The sequence below is a fragment of the Camelus bactrianus genome, chromosome 20, assembly GCF_048773025.1.
Source record: "Camelus bactrianus isolate YW-2024 breed Bactrian camel chromosome 20, ASM4877302v1, whole genome shotgun sequence".
Lineage (NCBI taxonomy): Eukaryota > Metazoa > Chordata > Mammalia > Artiodactyla > Camelidae > Camelus > Camelus bactrianus.
In genome coordinates, this window is record NC_133558.1 from 37,662,533 (window position 1) to 37,685,903 (window position 23,371).

The 23,371-nt window shown below is 40.4% G+C and overlaps 2 protein-coding genes and 1 long non-coding RNA gene across 3 annotated transcripts in view; all 3 read left to right on the top strand.

The window, feature by feature from the left end:
* Positions 1–3,165, top strand: part of BEND6 (BEN domain containing 6) — a 58,053-nt gene extending 54,888 nt beyond the window's left edge. The window contains exon 7 of the mRNA XM_010973920.3: positions 301–3,165. The gene's annotated coding sequence lies outside the window, so the exon portion shown is untranslated. The remainder of the gene's footprint in view (positions 1–300) is intronic.
* A 2,798-nt stretch (positions 3,166–5,963) lies between these two features.
* Positions 5,964–14,485, top strand: LOC123613933 (uncharacterized). Its single transcript, XR_006721373.2, has 2 exons — positions 5,964–6,674; positions 14,279–14,485. It is a non-coding gene; the product is annotated as an uncharacterized LOC123613933 (long non-coding RNA).
* A 4,336-nt stretch (positions 14,486–18,821) lies between these two features.
* KIAA1586 (KIAA1586 ortholog) lies at positions 18,822–22,638 on the top strand. The gene is given in 9 exon segments (XM_074348973.1): positions 18,822–19,619; positions 19,622–19,642; positions 19,645–19,994; positions 19,997–20,863; positions 20,865–20,971; positions 20,973–21,174; positions 21,176–21,277; positions 21,279–21,452; positions 21,454–22,638. Coding segments are annotated over 9 exon segments (2,127 nt in total). The 5' UTR covers positions 18,822–19,546; the 3' UTR covers positions 21,685–22,638.
* Positions 22,639–23,371: the final 733 nt, after the last annotated feature.

Sequence of the window (23,371 nt, forward strand, 5' to 3'; positions counted from 1 at the left end):
TATAATCATTTTACAATGTTGTGTCAAATTCCAGTGTTCAGCACAATTTTTCAGTTATTCATGGACATATACACACTCATTGTCACATTTTTTTCTCTGTGAGTTACCATAACATTTTGTGTATATTTCCCTGTGCTATACAGTGTAGTCTATTCTACAATTTTGAAATCCCAGTCTATCCCTTCCCACCCTCCACCCCCCTGGTAACCACAAGTCTGTATTCTCTGTCTGTGAGTGTATTTCTGTCCTTTATTTACGCTTTGTTTTTGTTTGTTTGTTTGTTAAATTTGTCTCTTATAGGTAGTACAAGTACCTGAAACAAAAGCACCTTCAGTTGTCACCCTGACCTTGGACCTTGTGGGTGGCCCTGCAGCCTCCCTGGCAGTGAGCACAGAGACAGGTGCGGTGACGGCTGGGGACCCTGGGACATCGCAGGGCTGTCCTGGTGGAGCGCGAGCTCACTGAAGAAGCTGCATGTGGATTCCTCCCTCAACACCAGTGATGCATCAGACCAGAGAATTTCTAGCAGTTTTATAAGCATGCATTATGGTTTCTTGGAAATACGCATTTTCCCCTCCCAAAGAGCTTCCCTTCAGTACAGCTAACTTAACAGGATAATCAGAGCTCCGGTCATAGCAACACAAACTCCAGCCCCTAAGATTCCTCATTGTCCTAATTCACTACTGTATATTTACTATTACCAATGACTTCCCCTTATAGTTTTTGGACCTTGAGCATAAGCACATATTTTAGAAAAGTACACAGTGTGATAATCAATATTCACAAACATGAAAGCGTCAGAATCAGCCTAAAATCTGATAATCATACCTAACCAAGTAATAGTGTTTTAGCAATAAAGTTATAGGATTATTCTCTTATGTAAAAAATGTATAAAGTAGCAATCTGGAAAAAAAAAGAGAGCTGCAAGACCTTTTTATTTTAACATGCAACTATTCCACTGCACTCCTGAAAAAGAAATAAGCCCAAGTTTTGTGATTGTGAAAGTAATGCATCAACTTTTTAAAAAGTCTTTTTTTACATTTGTTTACATGCTTCTAACTTTTTATTGCCCGAAGTATATTAAATACACGTGTGTAATTTAAGACATCAGTACCATCTACAAAATCCTATATGAGATATAACGTCATATTGTTTTTGGTGGGTTATATTACTACACTGCTTAGTTTTTACTGATTTGTTTTCACAGTATCAGAAGAGAAAATAACTGAAAACAAAATCTTATGGGTTTAACAATCTCTCTCTCTCACACACAAATATCATTTTGTAAATGAATGGAAGATAGAACCTTCTTCATCAACAGGCTTCTCCTTCAACGTCAGGTTGTCACATGTTGACAACTCGGCAATGCCAAGCCATGCTCCTTCAGTGCACAAGGTCATGTTCAAACTTAGAAAGGAGGATGCATGAGATGGAGAGTCCGGTACTGTGGACCCAGGAACATTCCATAAGTGTTGCCTGATAACAATGTGGTTGAACAAAATAAATATTCTTCAGGAAATAACTTGTGTTAACATTTGCTACTTTTACTTAAATATAAATAAATCCCACTGAAAACATAAAGGCATTTGCTTATTTCTTATTAATTTACAAAATCCAGGGAGAAAGTCATCTTCTAGGCTGAGGACTTCTCTCAAACATTGAGACATTACCATTATCATCAGACTGTCTTTTTTTTGTTTGTTTTTTTCTTAATTGAAGTATAGTTGACTTACAACATTGCATTAATTTCTGGTGTACAGCATAGTGATTCAGTTATATATATATATATTCGTTTTCCTATTCTTTTTCATTACAGGCTATTACAAGATATGGAATATGGTTCCCTGTGCTGTACAGTAGGACCTTGTTTCCACATTTTTTCTTATAAAATCACTGATGTTGTGCCACAGCCTTTCCTGAATGCCTGTGTTTTAATGACAAGGTTTTTCCGGGTCCAGCTGTCTGCAACCAGGTCCTGGGTAGTGGGCAGGCCCTCTGCGGGCACAGACACCACTGACTGGCTGCTGTGGCTCGTCTGGGACAGTGCTGTGTAGCCCTGCTCCCTCAGGTCGCCTGACCGCACCGAGTATGGAGGGACTTCCGGCCCTGGCCCTGCATCCCAGGTCCCCCAGCAGCAGCAGCAGCAGCATCCAAAAGGACACAGCCCTGCACCCCCAGACGCGCCTGCACCTCAGGGAGTGTGTTTTTGCAGGATCTCTCTGAGATCCACCGCTGGGAGCCCTCCAGGTGCCCCCGTGCCTTTTCTCTCTGCACCCCGACCTTGTGACGAGTGCTGAGGTCGGCTAACCTCACCCTTAGTGCTTAGAGCCACAGCTTCTAGCCTCTGCATTTCTCGAGGAGTTTCTCCTTCTCAGGAAGGGCACTTCACTGGTACTTTCTGAGACTGGCCACTCAGGAGGCCCCCTTGATGTTCTTCTTGCATTTTTTGCCCAATTTAACGCCTTGTAGCAATTTTTTAAAGTTTTTGGATTCTGCAGATTTTATCTATTGCCTATTTTGCTAAAAATAGCAGGGGACAGGAGGTTTTGTTGTTGTTTCCATTTCTCCTTGCTGCTTTATTTGATTTCTTACACTAAGGGGAAAGGAATTAAGACTACTCGCATGTTCTTCCTGGAGACTTACATCCAGTGCTGCTGCTGTAGGGTCACTGGCTGAAATACAAGACTCCCAGGTAAATCTGAATCAGATAAACAGCAACAAAATTCTGTTTTAGTGTAAGTATACCCCTTGCAATATTTGGGATATACTTATACTAAATAATTACCCATGCATCTTAAATCTTAATTTACCTGGATGTTCTATATTTTTATGTGTTGAATCTGGCACCCCTCTGCCATCAAGAGTCTAATGTAATTCTGATTCTCATTCTTTTATTCAGAATATGTTTCCCCATCCTCCCCAAGGTTCTTTTGATCTTTTCTTTCCCTGATATCTAGAATTTGATGAAAATATGTTGTGTATCCTTTTTCATCCATCATGCTAGGTATATGATGGATCCTTTCAATTTGGATACTTGTAGCCTTTAATTCTGGGAAACATATATGGGGTATATTTGATATGTATATAATACTTATTTTATGAATAATATGTTTATATAATTTTAATTCTGGGAAATACGTTTGGGATATATATACAGTATATATTTACATATAATATATGAAGTACGTATAAGTATATGTAATAAATTCAAGATACATAATACTATTATATAACACCTATATTACTTGTATTATATTAAATAGCATTATTACATAAACCATCAGTGTCCCAATTGGTCCTGGTTACAATCATTCCACTGATGATAGTGGAAATGACACATGCCTCTCTGTCCCTCCACCCAAATTCTTCCTTGCATTGCTGTCCTTTGGGTTTATTAATTTCTCTATATTCCTTTTAGCAAGGAGTCAGGAGAAAAAGGAACTATCACTCAGCATTCTTTTTCGCAAATTCCCTGACTATTTTCATAATGGTCACAAAGTTATTCTTCTAGATGAATTTCTAAATCCTTTTGTCAACTTTCCACTCTCAAAAAAAAAATCCTGCTGAAATTTTTGTTGCGATTATACTTAAGTAATTTTCTAGTTTGTAGAGAATCTATGTATACAAAATTGATTCTTCCTACCTAAAAACAAAGTCAGCTTTAAATTACGGTTTTTCCAGTTTTTCCAGTCCTCAGTAATCATTCACATTTTCTCATGAAGATCCCACAGAGTTCTTGTCATTGTAATGCCTAGGTGTTGCGTTTTGTTGTTGCTATATAATTGATCACTGCTACACAGTGATTGTCTGTTTGTGTGTCTTTCTTCTTTAAGCATCTACTTTACTACATCTATCTTTCTCTATTCTTTCTTCCCTCTTGGTTTTTCCCAACAAAAAAAATTACTCAAATAATGATAGTTTTGCGTCCACTTTTGAAAATTTTTTTGCTGTTTTCTCACCCTTTTTCACTGCATTGCTTACAATTCCCAAAACAATGTTGGGGGGGGTTAGTTCATTTGGTTGATTGGTTTGATTTGCATACATTGTGAAATGATTACTCAGATAGGCTCAGCTGTCATCCGTCTTCTCATGTAGATACAATAAAAAGAAAAGAAAGAAAAAAGGAAAAAATTTCTCCTTATGATGAGAACTCTTAGGATTAATACTCTTAACAACTTTCGTATACATTACACAGCAGTGTTACTGTAGTTACCATGTTGTGCATCACATCCTGAGCTCTTATTTATCTTATAACTGAAAGCTTGTACCTTTTGACCACCATCTTCCAATTCCCCTTCCCCAAACCTTGTGCCTCTGGTAGCCACAAATCTAATCTCTTTTTCTATGAGTTTTGTACTTGTTTGTTTTAGATTCTACATGTAAATAAGATCATACATATATGGGGTATATTTTATATGTATATAAAGTATATGTTGTCTTTCTCTGTCTGACCTATATCACTTCACATAATGCTTCCAGTTCCATCCATATTGTTGCAAACAGTAGGATTTCCTCATTTTTTATGGCTGAATAACATGCCATTGTGTCTATCTATCACAGCTTCTTTATCCATTCGTCCATTGATGGACATTTAAGTTGCTTCCACATCTTGGCTATCATGAATAATTCTGCTATAAACATGGGATGCAGGTATCTTTTCAAGTTAGTGGTTTTGTTTCCTTTGGATATATCTGTTTTCTTTGGATATATTCTTAGCAGTGGAATTGCTGGACCATATGGTAGTTCTATTTTTACTTTTTTGAGGAACTTCCATATTGTTTTCCATAGAGGCTGCACCAACTTACATTCCCACCAACAATGTACAAGGGTTCCCTTTTCTCCACATCCATACAGCATTCATCTTTTTTTAATCTAAAAAAAATTTTTTTAATTGTAGTCAGTTACGATGTGTAAACTTCTGGTGTACAGCATCATGTCCCAGTCACAGCTTTCATCTTTTTGATGATAGCCATTCTAACAAGGGTGAGGTGATATCTCACTGTGGTTTTGATTTTCATTTCCCTAATGACTTGTGTGTTGGGCATCTTTTCGTGTACCTGTTGGCTTTTCATACATCTTCTTTGGAGAAATGACTATTCAGGTCTTTGCCTATTTTTAAATTAGGTTATTTGGTTTGGGTTTTTTGTTTTTTTGGTTTTTTTAGTTCTTATGAGTTCTTTATGAGTTTTATGAGTTCCTTCTGTACTCTGTATCTTAAACTTTAAGTAGATATACGGTTTGCAAATATTTTTTCCTATTCTGTTGCCCATCTTTTCATTCTGTTGATGGTAACAATGTTACATAATAGTGGTGGTAGTGGGCATTTTCATTTTATCCCTCACTTGGTTCTGTCAACATGATAGAGAATGAATGGTATTTATCTCATTTCTCTCAATGGTATTTATCTCATCATAGTTTAGTTTACATTTCTCTATTTATGGATATTTAAGGGAGAATTTGTATTACTTGTAAACAGTCTGTTCATCTGTTTGCTTGTGAACTTACTTAAAACCTCAAGTTTTTAAAAGCTAGAAAGGATCCCAGAGTCTATTTCCTCCTTTTACAGATGTGGGAGTTAATCCCAGAGAAGTTAAGGGTCCAGGTATTGTTGTGTTTCAGAATCATAAGGTTACCAGATTCAGGACTTCTAGATAAGTATGGTTGGCGTGTCCAGGAAAAAAACGCAAAGTGAGGGAAGAGAGGATGAGAAATGAGTTCATGGACCCCTTATAGTATCTAAACTCAAATCATCAACTCAGAGCACACGTAAAGACTCAGGAAATATTTCCCTGTAGTCACATAAGATACATTACCCCAAAAGTTAAAAAATAAAAATCTTGCTTTGAACCCTGAACCAATCAACAACCAACTGCCTCTTTTTCCAATCTTTCTATTCTGCCCAGTTCCTTACTTCACAAAACACCCGCTAAGGGCACAGATCCAAACACTAATACTCACTTTAGAGTCCTCCCTGAACTTGCCAGACGGGGACGCTCCTTCCCAGACCGGGACGCTCCATCCCAGAACGGACGCTCCTTCCCAGACGGGAACGCTCCTTCCCAGACCGGACGCTCCTTCCCAGGCGGGGACGCTCCTTCCCAGACCGGACGTCCTTCCCAGACTGGACGCACCTTCCCAGACGAGGACGCTCCTTAAAAGACGGGGACGCTCCTTAAAAGACGGGGACGCTCCTTCCCAGTCGGGGACGCTCCTTGCCAGACGTGGACGCTCCTTCCCAGACGGGGACGCTCCTTCCCAGACCGGACGCTCCTTCCCAGTCGGGGACGTTCCTTCCCAGACGAGGACGCTCCTTGCCAGACGTGGACGCTGCTTCCCAGACCGGGACGCTCCTTGCCAGACGGGGACGCTCCTTCCCAGACGAGGACGCTCCTTTCCCGACCGGGACGCTCCTTGCCAGACGGGGACGCTCCTTCCCAGACCGGACGCTACTTCCTAGACCGGGACGCTCCCTTGGTTCAGCAGGCCAAGTGCACTGGGTTTACTGCAGCAGAGAGAGCTCTCCGATGGTCTTTCTTTGTTGAGTTTCAACAATTTGGAGGTCCTGCCTAGACTCTGTTGAGATCCCCTTCTCCACACACAATGTGGTGATAAGGAGCACATCTGAGAATCCTTGGGTTTGCACTCATTCAAAGCCACTTGCCCAAAATGATGAGGTAAGTTTCACAATGAATCTGAGCTCTGAACTTTGCTGAGCTCTTTGACACAGAGTTTATTTTTCATTCCTGATTTTAAGAATAACATTTTGGATTCTAATTATAGCTACTACCCTTTGCTCTTTGGTTTAAAATGCCCTGTATCTTTGTCTCCTGTTCAGTTTTTCCGTTTGTTTTGTTTTAATTTGTTTTTCTCTAAGAAGTCTACTGGGAGAGGGCAGGCATAGATCTGGTGACCCCACTATTCAAGTTGGCTCTGAAGAACAAGGAATGGAATCCTTTGGATAAACTTGCTCTAGGCCACCTTTCAAAAGCCTGTGAGAACACTCCTTGGTCTTATCTTATGTGTTTCTTGAAAACTGTCTTGATTATTTTCAAATGCCTGCACTGGGACTGTAGGTTTCCATGCCTAGTGTTGACGACAGGTAGCCACTGGTCAGGACGTGGGGACACAGAGGCCATACGCAACACTTCATCTTTTTAATTTCTCATCTTTTTCTTTTCTCACAGGCATCTGCACCTATACAAGGTCAATACAGTCCTTATTCATCAGACTATCTTCTCAAATAGCACAATTTCACCAAGAGTAATTGAGAATTACAGTGGTATCTTGGGAGAACCTTTAATTATGACTAAGATTATTCTTTCCAGAGGGGACTTAATGACAAAAAAGTGATAAAATATCTAACCAAGGAAGGTCAACTTTCTTCGGTTGATATAAGAAAGAATCAGAGCTTAGTTCTAACTACAAAATTGTTTCCCAGAAGAGTCTATGGCTAAAGCTAATGAAAAACGTGATAAACAGTATTGCTTCACTCTTGGAAATTCCTGTTCATCTTCTGTGCCTTCCTCCAGCCCATGAAACAGCCTTCCTTCTTTTTATGTCCCACCAACATTCTAATATGCAAAGGTCGTCTCCTTTCCCACCTATACTTGTATTGGTGACTACAAAGTTGCAATTTCCACTTAAAATTATGGAGGGTAGATTTTTAAGCAGGACAAAAGGAGTTCTGAGAGCCATATTTTAAAAATTCCTGCTTCTTTAGGAGGAATTAGGTATATTTAAAAGGAATTTTGAATATTCCTAAGTACTCAAAATCTCAGTGTCCCTGATTTAAACCAATCAGTGCATTTATCACATGCGCCTCAGGAAAGAAATGCTTAGTTGCCATAGATGAACTGGAGAAGATCAGAAAATGATCTAAGTATTCTGGAAAACTATAGAACTGAAGAATATTTTTAAAAAATGCTCAAATAATTAGATTAACGCTTCTTAAGGTTATATTTCAAATCTTCCCATCCAAAAGTGATCAGAAATTGACCCAGTCTTATAATAAAGGCAAGGGGAATCCAGTGGGGGACTTAAAGGATCACCTAGTCATAATTCTCAGGTAATATTCTGGAATGGATCCAACTATAGATGTCCCCATATCATGTCCACCTTCTTTATAAATGGATCAAAATGTAAATTTTTAAATTAACCATGTAAACAAGAGATTGTGTGGTAGATAAGCCCTTGATCAGAGATATAACAAATTTCAGAGTCTTTTGTAAATGTTCTACAGAGGAAAGGACCTAGATTCAGAATAAAGCACTGACTTTGCAATAGCTCAATGACAACGAATACACCTAACACCCAGATCTTGATTTCTAAATACCATTTCCCACCAAAAGGAAAAGGGTCCCTTGTCACAATGCCTGCTTCCAGGGCAGGGGCAGAGAAGGTACAAGATGCGCTTGAAACATTTTATGTTAATGCCAGGAAATAAGGAACTGCTCAAAAAATGATGGCCACATGAGCCAGCAAAAGGGACTCCAGCTGGCCAGAGCGAGGACAAACTGAGCATCAAAATAAATGATGACTCTGGCAATGTAACAGAATGTCAAGTGAAAATACGGAACGATTGACAGAGTTAGAAAATTCCTAATTGAAACCATCACAGTAAAGATTGATCAGGCAACAATTATCAGAGGGTACTAAGTCAGGAAGCGTTAAGTGTCATGAGGAGAGAATATTCACATGTTCTCAACGTATTTCCCCACAGATTGGATCTTGTTCTGGAGGGAAAATACTATAAAGGACAACTGACAAAATGAGATATGGACTGTAGATTATAAATTAAAATTCATTATTTTGATAATTGTACTTGGTTATATAAGAGAATAGCCTGTTTCTCAGGAAATACACACTGAAGTATTAAGGAGTAAAAAGGCAGGGTATGTACAACTTACTCTTTTCTTTTTAGGTAAAAGATTATTTTAATATAATACAAAGAATGTAAATAGAGAAAACACTCCCTAATTGTCCATGAGGCTATGTGCCATAATGGTCAGCAAAGCTGATGTGTTACTGGTATGCAGCCTATTCTTAAATGGATCAAAAATATGTGTGTGTATATACACATAAATACATATATACACATGTATATACACAGAGAGAGAGAGACTGGGGTGTGCAGGGAAGGATAATAAAGCAAATGTTGCAAAATATTAAAAACATGAAACTCTGAACAGTTTATGGAGTTCTCTGTCTTAGTCTTGTGGTTATTTATTAGCAGGAAATCACAGATCCTTCTGACTTCCCTTTAGGATGTAGAAAGCTGAGAGTATCCGTCTCACCCTTGCAATTACAACAAAGCCACACGATGTCCAAATGTACACCTACTTACACCACATTTAAATCCACGACCTGAGGTTTTTTCAGGGCCATTAGCAAACTCGAAACCTAAAGACAGGCATCCAAGGACTAATAAGATGTGAGCACTTGCTTACCTGGAGCAGAGGCTGCTGGACAGTCGGAAGGCATCAGCTGGAAGTCTCCACAGATCACTGCAGGTTGAGCAGGGGCTAGAAAGCAAATATAATACTCCTGAGGTGACAGACACAGAGGCGTTTGTGTCCACTTGCAGACTGTTCTGCACGGACTTCATAAAAGAGACAGGAGGCAGAGTCCCAAGAAGACATCCTTTGTGGGGTGGGCAGTGGGGTGGGGCTATTGGGAGGCAGGCGGAAAACAGAGGCAAGAAGCCCCTTCCATGGATCCGGTCCCCATATCCCCTACGGACTAAAGGTCTTCAGCTGCTGGGAAAGGGCAGCAAACTCAGTTACCCTTGGGGCCTTAGTGAAGCCCCACCGCAGGTAGAAGGGAAAAGGAAAAACCCACGTCCCCTGTAAGGGGAAGAACACAAGTTGAGGCCACACTCACAGCTGGGGACAGGGCAGGATGGCCGAGAAGCCCCCACCTAGAGACGCCAGGACACCATGCCTGACTGAGCTAGAGTCATTTTTTTTCCTTTTTTTTCCAGCTTTACTGAGATAGTACTGACATATAACCTATATATGTTAAAGGTGTACAATGTGATGATTTGACAGACGAAATGTTATAGAAACCTGAATCCTGTCAAGAGACCAAGCGACACTCAGATGGTTGGAGAACTCAGGTTTACTGTACCGGCAGGCCCAGAGGAGTTAACACTCCCAAGCTCTGGACCCCGTCTATAGGTTTACACAGGCTTTTATAAGGTTTTAGGTTTCAATTAAGTTCGTGTCATATGCAAATGAGGTGTTAGAAATGGACCAATCAGGAGTGAGCTTTTGGGAACTAATGGAATTTTAGAGGTAAGTTTTGTTTTCCTAGAAGCAAGCTGTTTTACAGAAGCGCAAAAGCCGGAAGGCAATGGCCCTATCTGGGAGGTCTTGCCGGTCCCTTTGTGGGTTTTCCCCCTTCAGTACGTACTGCAAAGTGATTACCACAATAAGGTTCGTTAACGCCTCCATCCCCTCACATCCCCTTTCCTTGTGTGTTGATAACATTTAAGATCTACTCTGTTAACAGCTTCTAAATGTAGAATACGGTACTGTACATTGTAGTCACCACGCTGTCCCAGAGCATGTTCATCCCACACTAGGAGTCTGTGCCTTTGACCAGCATCCCCCTACTTCCCCCACCCTCCTCCAGCCCCTAGCAACCACCATCCACTCTGTGCTTCTATGAGTTTGGCTCTTGCAGATCCTGCTTGTAAGTGAGAACATACAGTATTTCTCTTTCCCTGTCTGACTTCCTTCACTGAGCATAGTGCCCTCGAGGTCCACCCATGCTGTCACAGAAAGGCGGAATTCCCTTCTTTTTTATGGTTGAATAATATTCCATTGAATAAATACACAACACATTTTCTTGGTCGTTTCCATGTCTTGGCTATTGTGAATAACGCAGCAATGAACATAGGGATGTGGGTATCTGTCTGAGACAGTGTTTTCATTTCCTTCGGATATGTACCCAGAAGTGGGATTACTGGATCACTTGGTAGTTCTATTTTTAATTTTTTTGAGGAATTTCCATACTCTTTTTCATAGTGGTTGCACCAATCTGCACCCCCAGAAACAGTGCACAGGGGTTCCCTTTTCTGAGACAGGGTCTTAATCAGAACAGAGAAGGCCACCTGTCTTTATCCCATAACCAGGAAAACAAGCATCAAATAACAGGCAACAGCAGTCTGCTCCTGGACCACTGGGCAAGGGGCAGGAACGTGGGGGAGAGACCCTCTCTGAGGCACACCAAAAAGAGAAGACCTAACTGTGAGGTCGGAGCAGACATTCAGATAAATGCTCTAGAAAACGAGCCCCCCCCCGAAGCACAAGGTAAGGCAATGCTGGAGGGATTTGAAGACTGTGGTGCTCCAGGGGCGAAAGTGACAACAGCAAATCCCACACATTGCCCACCGCCTGATTAGTGACTCAACTCCACACACCAAAGGCCTCCCAGAAGGAAGGAAGTACGCATTTCCAGGCATGAGAACTATTTCACTGATTTCTGCTTTGGGTGAAGATTCACTGTCCCACCTACAACTGAAACACTGTATAAACTGTATCAAACAGCAGCTCTTAAGATACTGCAGGTCAAGCAATGGAGGACAGTGGCCCTTGCAAGGCAGAAAAACCTACAACTGGCCCTGCTTTCTGCTTGGAGAAAGTTTCCAGACCAAGGAGCAGAAAAGGAAACCCAGGAAGAACCTGAAGTGGGGACATGGACCGGGGTCCAGGGAAGCCAAGGTGTCTACATCACCCAGGGAAGACCACCAGCGAGGAGAGAGGCACAGAGAAGGGACTCCGGAGACCCCGGAGGACCCCGAGTATTCCGCTGGGTCTGATCCGCACGTGCCCCGTGAAGCAACAACTCAGGCAAGAACCTACACTGCCCAGATTTCACAGGAGGAGTGCCTGCTGCCGGTGAGGAAGGGCACATCCTTGGCATCCACCCTACCCTTCCCTCCTGCCCCATCCTTGGTGTCCGGATAACAGAGGACTCTCAGACCTGCCCCCCTTGGAGACATGTCATTGCTGCTGACCTTTCGTGTCCGGCTTTCTGGACAATTCGTGCCTGTTATCACAGAAGTTATTGACACCGAGCTGACAGTGTGACTCTACTGCCGCCACCCTCTCCTGTTACACCCTCCTTAGTAAGTCAGTTTAATTATTAAATGCAGCCAACCCCACAACGAGATGATCCTTCACCAGGCAGCCACTGGGTGTGATTGGAATGAAACAAGGGGGAGCTTGTGGGGATCAGTCTTGAAATTTCTGAAAATTCAGGATTTCGTCCTGATCTAGCATTTTTCTCTTTCATACGCCTGGCTGAAGAGAGCCTAGGAGATTCAGACTTAATTCTAGTTATGTTGTATGGAAATTTTCTCTATGAAATGGTTTTCTGCCTCTTATATCCAACCTTTCTGGACAAAAGTTCTGGATGACAGTAGTTCTGGGATGGTTGGGAAAAAAAGTAAATATATATACATATTTATAGTTAGTGATTTTATATATACGTGTGTGTGTGTATACACACACATATATATATGTATATATATATATACATACAGTTAGTGAAATGGGACACACAGATTGGGTAAAAATGGAGGGAGAGCAACCCTGGCATCTAAAGAGGTAACCTTTACATCCTGGAAAGCAAGAGTGGGGGAGGGGAAGGCAATAATGATTTATTTTTATTTTTAAGAACTGCTCTTGGAAGCCTTCTCCTCCTGAAAAACAAAACAGCATAACTCCTTGTGCTACTTTGCCCAAACTTACTGCAAAACCCATAAATTAAACTAGCTGACTAAGCCTGCCATTCCTGCCTGCCTATGAGACCAGAGGAGGTGGCCCCAACTCCCCCCTTTTTCACCCAGAATACCCCATGTGAAGTGCAGTGCACACCTCCTGCGGAGTATGACTCACTACTCTGGACAAGCATTCCCTCTGAAACCAAGGACCAAACGAAGTTATTTAGACTGAATTAGGGGGCCCTAGGGCTTATGAGATTTCAAGTAGATTTCAGAGCAAAGAACATTCCCAGGGGTACAGAAGGCTAATTCATAATGATAAAAGAGTCGATTCATCAAGAAGACATTTCTAGATATTTAAGTGCCAAATAACAGAGCTTGAAGACACATGAAGCAAAAGCTGATAAATAGACAAATCCACAAACATAACTGGAGATTTCAAGACTCTTCTGAGTAATTCCTCAGCATTCCTCTACAAGTCTCAAATTTAGTTGGTACAAATGCACCTGTAGTTTTAGTGCACTTTGTGGAAATGCAAAAAAAAATTTAATCTAATGCATCTAATACTAGCTATAAATATAAGTAATCACATGTCATGTTCTCATTTAGATGGGCAAAAACAGGCCTCCGACTGAGAAATGAAATATCCGCTGGGCTAAAGTAACACACATTGATGAAGTCAGCTGAAAAATTAACAAGGGACAATATTTCTCCCAAAGAAACACTGCACAAAGTCAAAACGACTTTGATAACTATTGAATTCTCACTTACTCAACGAGAAACTTTGTTCTCTAAAACCAGAGTACGAGACACTTGGTTCTTTGAAAATGTATCAATAAGAATGAAATATCCCTCTCTTTGCTTATCTCTTTGACAGAGAACCAGTCTCATATCTCAAACCTGGCACAGGGGTTTCTGGACACATTTAGTATCTATTTTAACTTTGTAGTTCCCAAAGTTCCCTGAAAATTTCCCACTTGTGGTACAGACGTCATGTTGCGCTCTTTACGCACAGCCCTCATCGCCTTTGAACCTGTCAGCACACGACTTCACTTAAATTTCACCTACTCCCACCCTTCCTTAAAATCTCAGAACTCCACTCCCTTGTCCTGTGAGATGTTCCACTGCTCACTGAAGGCCAGGGTCAAATCCTCAAGGCGATTCTGGAAGAGTGGGAAACTAGCTCACAAAATGCCTTCCCTGAGGCTAGAGCTGTTTGCTGATTCTTCCTGCTTTAAAATTCTTGCAACTTACTTTTCTCTTTTCTCTGACAAACCCCCATCTTTGCAGTACATCCTCCACTTGTAATAGAAAAGAACAAATCTGACTGCATAGTACATCTGTTCCTTTGACTTTAACCCTGTGCTGTTTCCTAGGCTCAGTCTTGCTAACTCTGCACCTTTTATAAAAGAATGTTGCCTAGAGCCTGAAATAGACAGGACAGCCCAGTCTCAAAGCTCTGACCTTTAAGGGTGTAACACTTTCTCATTCATATAAAGATAACAAGTTGCAGAGTAGAAAATAACATTTGTTTTGTTGGATGTTTTACAGGGGCACCATGACCTGATCCACGTAGAGGGCTGCAAGAACAAAGGATTCAGAACAAAGAAGTCTGCACCAACCAACCAGATCCACTCCCCCTTTTCAGCAGACAAGGAGCCTGAATTCTGACTTGGGGAAGATGGTTCTCCAGGACATTAGTCTGCCATCTTCTTGGCCTGCTGACTTTATGAATAAAGTCGCTATTCCTTGCCCCAACACACCCCGTCTCCTGATTTATTCTCTTGCGGTGTCTATCAGCCTGGACTCAGTAACACCCTCCCTATACATTCTTTACCCAGAATAGCTTATCCTTTAACCCAGAAGCTGTGCCCCAGGAAGGTGGTCAGGGGCGGGTAGCCTCAGAAGAAGGAACAGACCCTACGGAGTTTCTCTGTGAGGCCAGGCAGATGCATCAAGACTGCGAAGAATACAGCACCCCGAAACCCCGTTCGTGGTCCCTTTCTGTTCCGCCCTGCTTGTCTCTCAAACCTCAGGACACCAACCCCAAGACAGACTCACAGTCCCTAAGGCATGAGCCTGCTGTGACCCCCTTTGCCTGGCAGCGCCATAAAGCGGCTCTTTTCTCATTCCCCCCCAAACCCAGTCTCTGGGTCTGAATTCGTGTCTCTGGGTCCAGAGGCCGGTGTTTGGGCAACAATGCTGCGGGACGACGGCCCCGTCAGGCCATAGGCGATCCTAGGCTGACAGGGCTGGCAGAAAACGCTTTACAAGAATGTTCTCAATTAACACTTGTTTCATACATTTCATCTATTCACGATCATCTGTGTGGAAATATTTAGAAGAAAAGGGCCGCAGGAAGAGGTTTTTCCGAAAGGAACCGACTAGGAGAGCTCTGGAGGCAGTATCAGAGCAAACCACTAGAAAGCACCTTAACACCATTCATTTATTATCTGGATCACTATTTGACCATAAAAAAGAAAAGAGGGAGAGAGACTGAGGAAGGTCACCCGCATTCTACCTCAGAACACGAACCTTCTTGAGCGCACACTCCGGAGCTCAATCCTCCCGCGCTCCTCAGCCGGCGGGGCGCTCTCGCGCGGCCCGAACTACAATTCCCAGCGGCCCGCGCGGCGGGAGGCCGGGACTGTGTGAGGGCGGCCGGAGTTCTGCGGGCTGGGTCGCTCCTCCTTGGGAAGCGGTTTGCAGCCCTTTCCGCCCGGGGCGTCTGCAGCTCGGCCCGCACGCCGGGGCGGGTCACGGCAGCGCGCTGCGAGCTGGGCGGGCAGGTGGCGGCGGAGGCGCCTGTGCTGTCAGGCAGGCTGTCGGGGAGATGGGCGACCCGGGGCCAGAGGTGAGTGGCGGGCGTTGTGCGGGGCCCGAGGGCGGTGCAGCCACAGTAGCCGTGACAAAGACTGTGGCCTGCAGTATTAGTGGCACTCTGAGCCACGCTTCCCCGCTTCGCTTAGAGCCATCTGATGCTTGATGCACGCACAGTTCTGGTCTCCTAAGACCGTGTTTTGAAGGGGGGCAAGAGCGTCTTGTATACGATGGCACCCAGGTTAGGGAGAAGGGACGGCTGGTGGTGAGGAAGGAGGTGAAAACCAGAAGGGCTGCAGGAAGTCCAGATCTGAGCACAGGTGTCAACATAACATGAAGGCAGGTAGCCTGGGGACCTACTTCCCTCACCTTTGAGGTCATGGCTCCACAGTACAGCAGTGATGTTCACAGTGGAGGCCCCGCATCACCGGGAGCGTGGTGTGTCCTTGTGCGGTTATTTCGCTCTGGGACAGTGGTTCTCAGGCATTACTAAGTGGAAGCTTGCGGATTCCTGATCCCACTCCAGACCTGTGGAATCAGCATTCGGAGGTGGAGCCCAGGGATCTTCATTTGGGCACAGATGCAGGAGTATATGAATCTCTGGACACACTTTGTAAAGCATTGGCTCCAGAAACCCAAGGGGGTGCTCTGATAGGTTTAGGGATAATTTCCACCCAGAACTGTTAAAGTTTTACAAAGGCTCTGCTTCAAGTAGTATCTTAGTAACTTAGTTAGCTAGAGGTTATTTTTTACTGCAAACTACTCTTCAAGTACTGTAGGTAGTTGAGGTTTGCTCTTAAAGGGGTTTACTCTTTCTTTAGATGGGTGCCTGTTTAGTGTTTGTGTGTTTTTTGGTTGCTGTAGGTTATGGCAACCATGTAAATCACTTGTTTTTAAATCAAAATTCCCTTCATAAACATTGTGGTAACATTGTTTTTGCAGCTGTAGTAGGGTTATATAGAAATTCTTTACAAGATCATTTCCTTGGCATTCCTCCCAATTAATAGTACATATACGGTGCTCTTTTCTTGACACTGGGAAATGTTGCAAGTTTAGAGGTACCAAGAAGGGCTGTGTGCCGACTTTACCCCCCATGTGGTGAGGGCTAAGTGAGTAGTAGTGGAAATTGAAGAACCATGGTATCTGTTTTTGTACTGAAAACATTTGGAAAGAGGATTCCGTGGGGCATTAGGAAAAATAATTTAGGTTCTTCCTGACCGTGGTATAAAGACACAATGAATAGGATACAGTGACCTTGATGCAGTTTTGAGCAGCTACAAATGTTTGTGATCTGTGTGCCTCGCTTTGAGAAACAGCAGGAATCTACAAAATTAAGCTTGGAAAAATAAATTGATATAACATTGTGTCATACTCTGAGGATTAAATGCATAATTATATTGTAAATTCTGACTGAGTTAAAATATCAGCTGGTGTCCAGCTGAGGTTTAGAAGTCTTGATTCAAATTTTATTTTAAATATAGAGAATCTTTTGTGTCTTTGCATCCAGAGTGGTGTACATCCAGCTTGACAGAACCTTTTATTTTTAGCCTTGTTTCCAAATAGAGGATTAAGACTTGACAGCTCCATAAGAAGTGAATTACATGCTCTAAGGGAAATTGCAGTACCAGAAGAATCTAGTCAGGATATTCCTAGTGCATTTAAATGGTGCCACATACAAAACAATGATAATTTAATTGTTTTTTGTATTTTAATATTTTATCTTTTTCTCAATTATTTTTTGGGAAGGGGGAGGTAATTAGGTTTGTTTACTTATTATTTTGTTTGGGGAGGGTAATTAGGTTTATTTACTCATTTACCCTTGGAGAAAATACTGGGGATTGAACCCAGGACCTTGTGCATGCTAAGCATGCACTCTACCAGTTGAGCTGTACCCCTCTCCCCATTGAACTTTAAACTACAGAGACAGAGTTTACTTTCCTCTGCTGGGTTCCTATTACTGGGTTCCACCAGGATATGTTTATTACTTTTTTTTATAGTACCATCCAGAAAAGATGAAATGCTACTGGGTATATAGTTCTTTCTTTGCTTGAGGCTTCTCAGATTCAAAAAAATGTTTGTGTTGTTTGTATATGTTTCATCAAGAAGCGTGTGACTACTTGATGTGCTCTGGTTTGGATTTCCTGGTCTTTTCACATAAATCTTATTTTCCAGCCTTCAGTCTGCATTGTGGCCCAGCACCCTCTTCGTATGCAGCCATGTTATGCATGAGCCCCAGGCTAAACAGAATGTGCTGAAAGAAAGGGATGATGAAAAGCGGGGTGCAGAAGAGCCTTGTCCTTGGTGTAGGTCTTGCTGAAGAGCAGCACGCCAGCGGAGGAGGGCACCTGCTCCCTGCTCTCCCGGACCGGCTCTCTTTAGTGTCATGTGGCCACTTCTCTGGATGACTGTCTTATGAGTCATCCCACGCTTCGCACTCTCCTCATCTTCTTGCAACACAGCTCCAGTGTGGCTCCCATCTCAACACTACTTGTTGATTCCTTTGCCTGTAGAATAAAATCTTAAGTTTTTGACGGGGATATTTAAGACCTGGTCTCTGTTGAAGGCAGTATGTGTAAAAAAAGGATTGAGAAGATTCAGGGTTTGATGTAGGTATAAGGATACAGAGGATGAAGCAGAGCTGGCAAAGAACGCCATGATTCTGAGCTTAGATGTCTAAAATATTACTAATAACCATCCCAGTGACGAGGTACTGTACTTTTTTTTTTTTAACATTATCCTGGGCTGTTTACCATTTCCAGAGGCTTTTTTTCCTCTGTGTAGATTTAAGCTCTTTTTGGGTTTTGTTGTCATTACATAATCATTTTCTTTGACTCTTTTCTTCTGCTGTTTTGTTTTTGATTATTCTGTGCCACCTGTAAGGCCTCCTCTTCATAGGAATTCTTGTTAATTCTAACCAAAAAACGCAACTGATTGTAAATGCACATTTAGTTTGCATGATTATTCATGACTTGTAAATTTGCTGGCTTCCTTTTCAGGAAGGACCATCATGACCTGTTCTTGAATACAGTGATCTGGTCTGTGGTGACAGCAAGGAGCCTAACGCCTGTCATAGTGACATAAGTATATTATTTTTGTGTCTTCAGTTCTGTCACTAAGTGCAGTGATGTGCTGATCTGGCTTGTGGTGTGGCTTGATCTGGCTCGCAAGAATAGATTGTTAAATTTGAACTGATTGTTACACATAGCCACTATTAAAAATTCAAGTATATAAATTTAAAAGTAAATAGATGATCATCACACTTAAGGTGGTAAGTGCTCAAAAATCTTCATATCCTAATGTTTACACACTTGAGGTTATTTACATCTGTTGTACTGTATGGTAGAAATACTATGTAACAGTGTGGTCCTGAAGGATGATGGAAGTATTTACACCAAGGTAATTGGCAAACTACAAAGCAGGGCTTGATTTATTATTTGTTGATTGTCTAAACTGAAGAAAGTGACAGATTAAATGTTAGTGAGGATTAAGCCCAAAAAGGTGGTATGTTTCTACTGCTAGACTGCATGCTGTATGAAAAATTGAGGAAGTCTTGTAATATTTGAAAACTCATTGATTGAACAAAGATGTTAGTGTCATCGATGAATGAGTGGAGTTCTGATGTACATCTTTTTTTGCTTTCCTCTTATTCATTAATGTAAATGAAAAGATCAACCACTCTTCACATTAGAACTGTATTTACTTGTGAATCATAAGAGCAACTTCTTTGTTGAATCAGGTGATAATCAAAAATTCAGCCAGATTTTGTGACATTATTATTGGCTATAGATTTTAAAAACTGATAAGTGGATCTTTTAAGGAATAGCAAGTCGAACTGAAGTCATAGGTATAAACTGAAAATCAAGGTAAGTGTTCTAGCTTAAAATTTATTTCTAAAATCATATAAAGAACTCTAACAAACATTTTACATTAATTCTAGAAGTAGTTTCATAGATTTTACTTACATGTGTGCAATTCTTTTTTCAGATTTTGTCCCCTAAAATGCCAAAACGATAGAGTGATTTTTTGCATTTGTCAAATGTGAAGAAGATGAAAACAGACACAGGAAGTAACAATAAGAACAAAACCATTGTCGATTGCGTTGATGGAATCAAATTACAAACATGTTGAACAACCAATCATTGAAGAAAAACCATCATGTTCATCAAAAGAAGAAATAGATAATCTTGTGCTTCCAGATTGTTGGAATGAAAAACAAGCATCTATGTTCGCAGAGCGGTACAAATGGCTCGGAATAAAAGAAGGTAAATTAGGATGTGGGGATTGCTCCACAGTTCGGCATTTGGGATCTAGGGCAGAAAAGCATGTTCACGTGTCCAAGGAGTGGGTTGCATGTTTAGTAACCCCGAATGGCAGTAGTAAGTCTACCAGACAAGCTTCTCTGTGGAAAAAAATGAGGGAGCACGATGTTTCTAAAGCCCATGGTTTTAAATTCAGGATTTGTTAAAGGAATCAGTTAATGACTCAATTTCTAATTTAGTACATAAACAAAGTAATAGAAGTATTGATGCTATTGTAAAAATTTTCAGTACTGTTTATAGTTTAGTAAAACGTAACAGACCTTTATCTGATATTGAGGGAGCAATAGAATTACAAGAGAAAAATGGAGACGTCAGTTGTTTAAATACACGATACAGTGCAACAAGAATAGCAGAGCATATTGCAAAAGAAATGAAGATGAAGATATTTAAGAATATTTTGGAAAAGAATGCCAAAATCTGTATTATAATTGATGAGGTATCTACAGTTCCAAAGAAAAGCACCCTAGTGATTTATCTCCAGTGCACAGTCCAGTCAACTCCTGCACCAGTTATGTTATTTGTTGTTTTAAAAGAATTGGCGTCAACCACAGCAGAGTGTATTTTCAATACGTTACTGAGTACTTTAAATGATTGTGGCTTCACCAATGAATATTTGAAAGCAAACTTAATTGCATTTTGTTCTGATGGTGCTAATACAACGTTGGGGAGAAAGTCTGGAATAGCTTCAAAGTTGTTAGAAAATTTTCCTGAAATCGTTGTTTGGAACTGTTTAACCCATCGATTGCATTTGTCACTTGATGATTCAATATCTGAAATAAAACAAGTTAATCATTTAAAAATATTTCTTGATAACATTTATTCCAGTTATCATCAATCTAATAAAAAGCAGAACAAGCTTTTAGAAAATGTAGCTAAAGATCTTGAAATTGAAATTGTTAAAATTGACCAGGTAATGGGACCAAAATGGGCGGCATGTAGTTTACAAGCCGCAACCACTGTATGGTGAGCTTATCTTGTGTTATATATGCACTTTTCCTCATTCTTATTCTGGCTTGGCAGAGAGATTAGCTAACATTAATTTCTTGCAAGATCTTGCTTTAATGATTGACATTCTTGAAGAATTTTCAGTCCTTTCAACAGCATTACATTCAGAAAGCACAAAAACTGATCAAACGCACCATGAGAGCCTTGGAAAATTTAAAAATTGGTACTAGAAAGCATGAATCTCAAATTGAAGGTTTGATTAAGTCAGATAAGTTTAAAGATATTCCATTTAATAAAAATAATAAATTTAATGCCCTTCCTAGGAATACATTACTAGAAAATAAAATTCAACACATGAACTTAACGTCTTTTATCTGACAGAAATCATGATATTTTTAATTATTTTGATTTGCTAGAACCTTCTCCGTGGCCTTATGAAGAAACCTCACCATGGGTAATTGGTGAAAAAAAAATTATTTCATCTGTGTGAAATTTTAAAATTTGAAATTGATTTGAATGATTTTCGGGAATTTGTAAATAATAATATAAAGTCAAACAATGTTTCAATTCCTGCAACTGTACAAAAAGCTAAAAAGGTAGTTAGCATCATTGCAGTCAACAGTGCTGAAGCTGAAAGAGGTGGTCCATTTAATGAACATAATTTGTACAAGGGTGAGAAATAGTTTAACAATAGATCATGTATCAGATTTAATGACAGTAAATTTGTTGGGAAAAGAGTTAGCCGATTGGGATGCAATTCCCTTTGTAAAATCCTGGTCAAATTGCAACCATAGGGTGGCTATGGATACAAGAGTTCGGCAAAAGTCAGCAAAAGCCTCTGAGAATCAGTTCGCTATATGGAACTTACAATAAAGAGTGTTGAATATGCTTTTATATTTGGAAATTGTGTGCTACACATCATATATATATATATATATATATATTTTTTTTTATTTTGAAAGCCAGTTATTAAACTTTTATTATCAGCATGTTACTGTTGAAAAAGCATTCTCCAGGGCAGGGAGGGTATAGCTCAATTGTAGAGAACGTGCTTGCACGAGGTCCTGGGTGCAAACCCCAGTACCTCCTCTGAAAATAAATAAATAAACCTGATTACCTTCCCCCACCTCCAAAAAAAAAAAAAAAAAAAAAAAGGCATTTGCCAAAGAGATAAACTTGATTGTTTTTAGGAGCTGTGGTTTTTTAGAAGTTGGCCCGTGTCTGCTAGAGTGGGCCATCATAATACATATTTCAAGGAGTCCTGTACAGAACATCCAACAATTTTCACTTTTGCTTTGTTGTACTTTTCGTGAGGCTACTAAAGAGTAACATAACCCAGGTAACTTCTAAGCCCTGGGGGTTGTATCAAATAAAAGAGAAATGGAAGAAAAACCGCAAGCATTTTGGCTTATGTTTCTCACTTCCGTGTCTGTGTTATCTAATACGGTAACCACTAGCAACGTGTGGCTATTTGAAATAAGTGCCTTAGAACTAAGAAAGTAGACTTTATTCAATTAATTTCGATTAAATGTAAAAACTAGAGCCGTGTAACATTTTTGTTTAACTCAACTTGAGTTTTTTTAGAAATACATTTCGCTTTGCTACCTTTGTAAGAGGTGCTTGTTGTGCAATGTGCCTGTGTGATGTCTAAGGTTACGCATAAACACTGATTGAGTTGGTGTCAACAGGTGGATTAAGCGTAAATTAATTTTTTCCATGACTCAATGTAACGTAGTGTGTTTACCTAAATATTTTATACAGACAACATGAATTAGTGATTACTTATGTAAATCATAATTGGTAATTAAATTGAAGTACTTGTTTTAATTATTTTTTTTTTAGTGTAGACATGGATATGGACACATGTTAAAATTTTAAATGAAGGCATACTGAAAAAGTCAAGTAGAGCTGCAGAAGCCAATACTCCAACTGGAACAGTAAACAAAAAGGCCGGAAGAAGATATGTTGCAGATGAATGACAATTGCAGTTCGCTTTGGCAGAGGAAAACAAGCTATTGTTTAACAAAAAATAAGATAGTGAAGTGGACAAAATTGAGACAGTTCCAGCAAATGTGTAATGAATGAAGTTATCTCTCAAAGGTCAAAAAAGAATTGAAATTTAGTCACTTGAAATCACAATGAAACGTTTTTAAGCAATGTTTAAAAGGATTGACTTAGTTAAGTTTGGTCAGATATGAAACAGCTTGGATTCCTACATGAAAAAGAACTCATTTTAGATGGGCAGGTAGCAAAATAAATTATTTCAGTTAGAGAAATTGTCAGAGAATTAGGAGTTAAAGCCTAAAAATGTTTTCTAATTAAAGTACAAAATCTTTATTTGTCACCAAATGTTGCTTGTAATATACAGGGATTTCTAACAAAAGTAAAAATTGATTGATTCAAAATCTGAAAAATTACAGGTACTTTAGCTTTAGGTAAATAATGTAATAGAAGAGATCCTGTCCAAGTAATATTTGGAGTACATTTTGTCTCATAAGATGTAAAAATTTATGAGTCAATTTCAATTCGTGGCCTGAGAAATCAAACTTGTATAGCTATA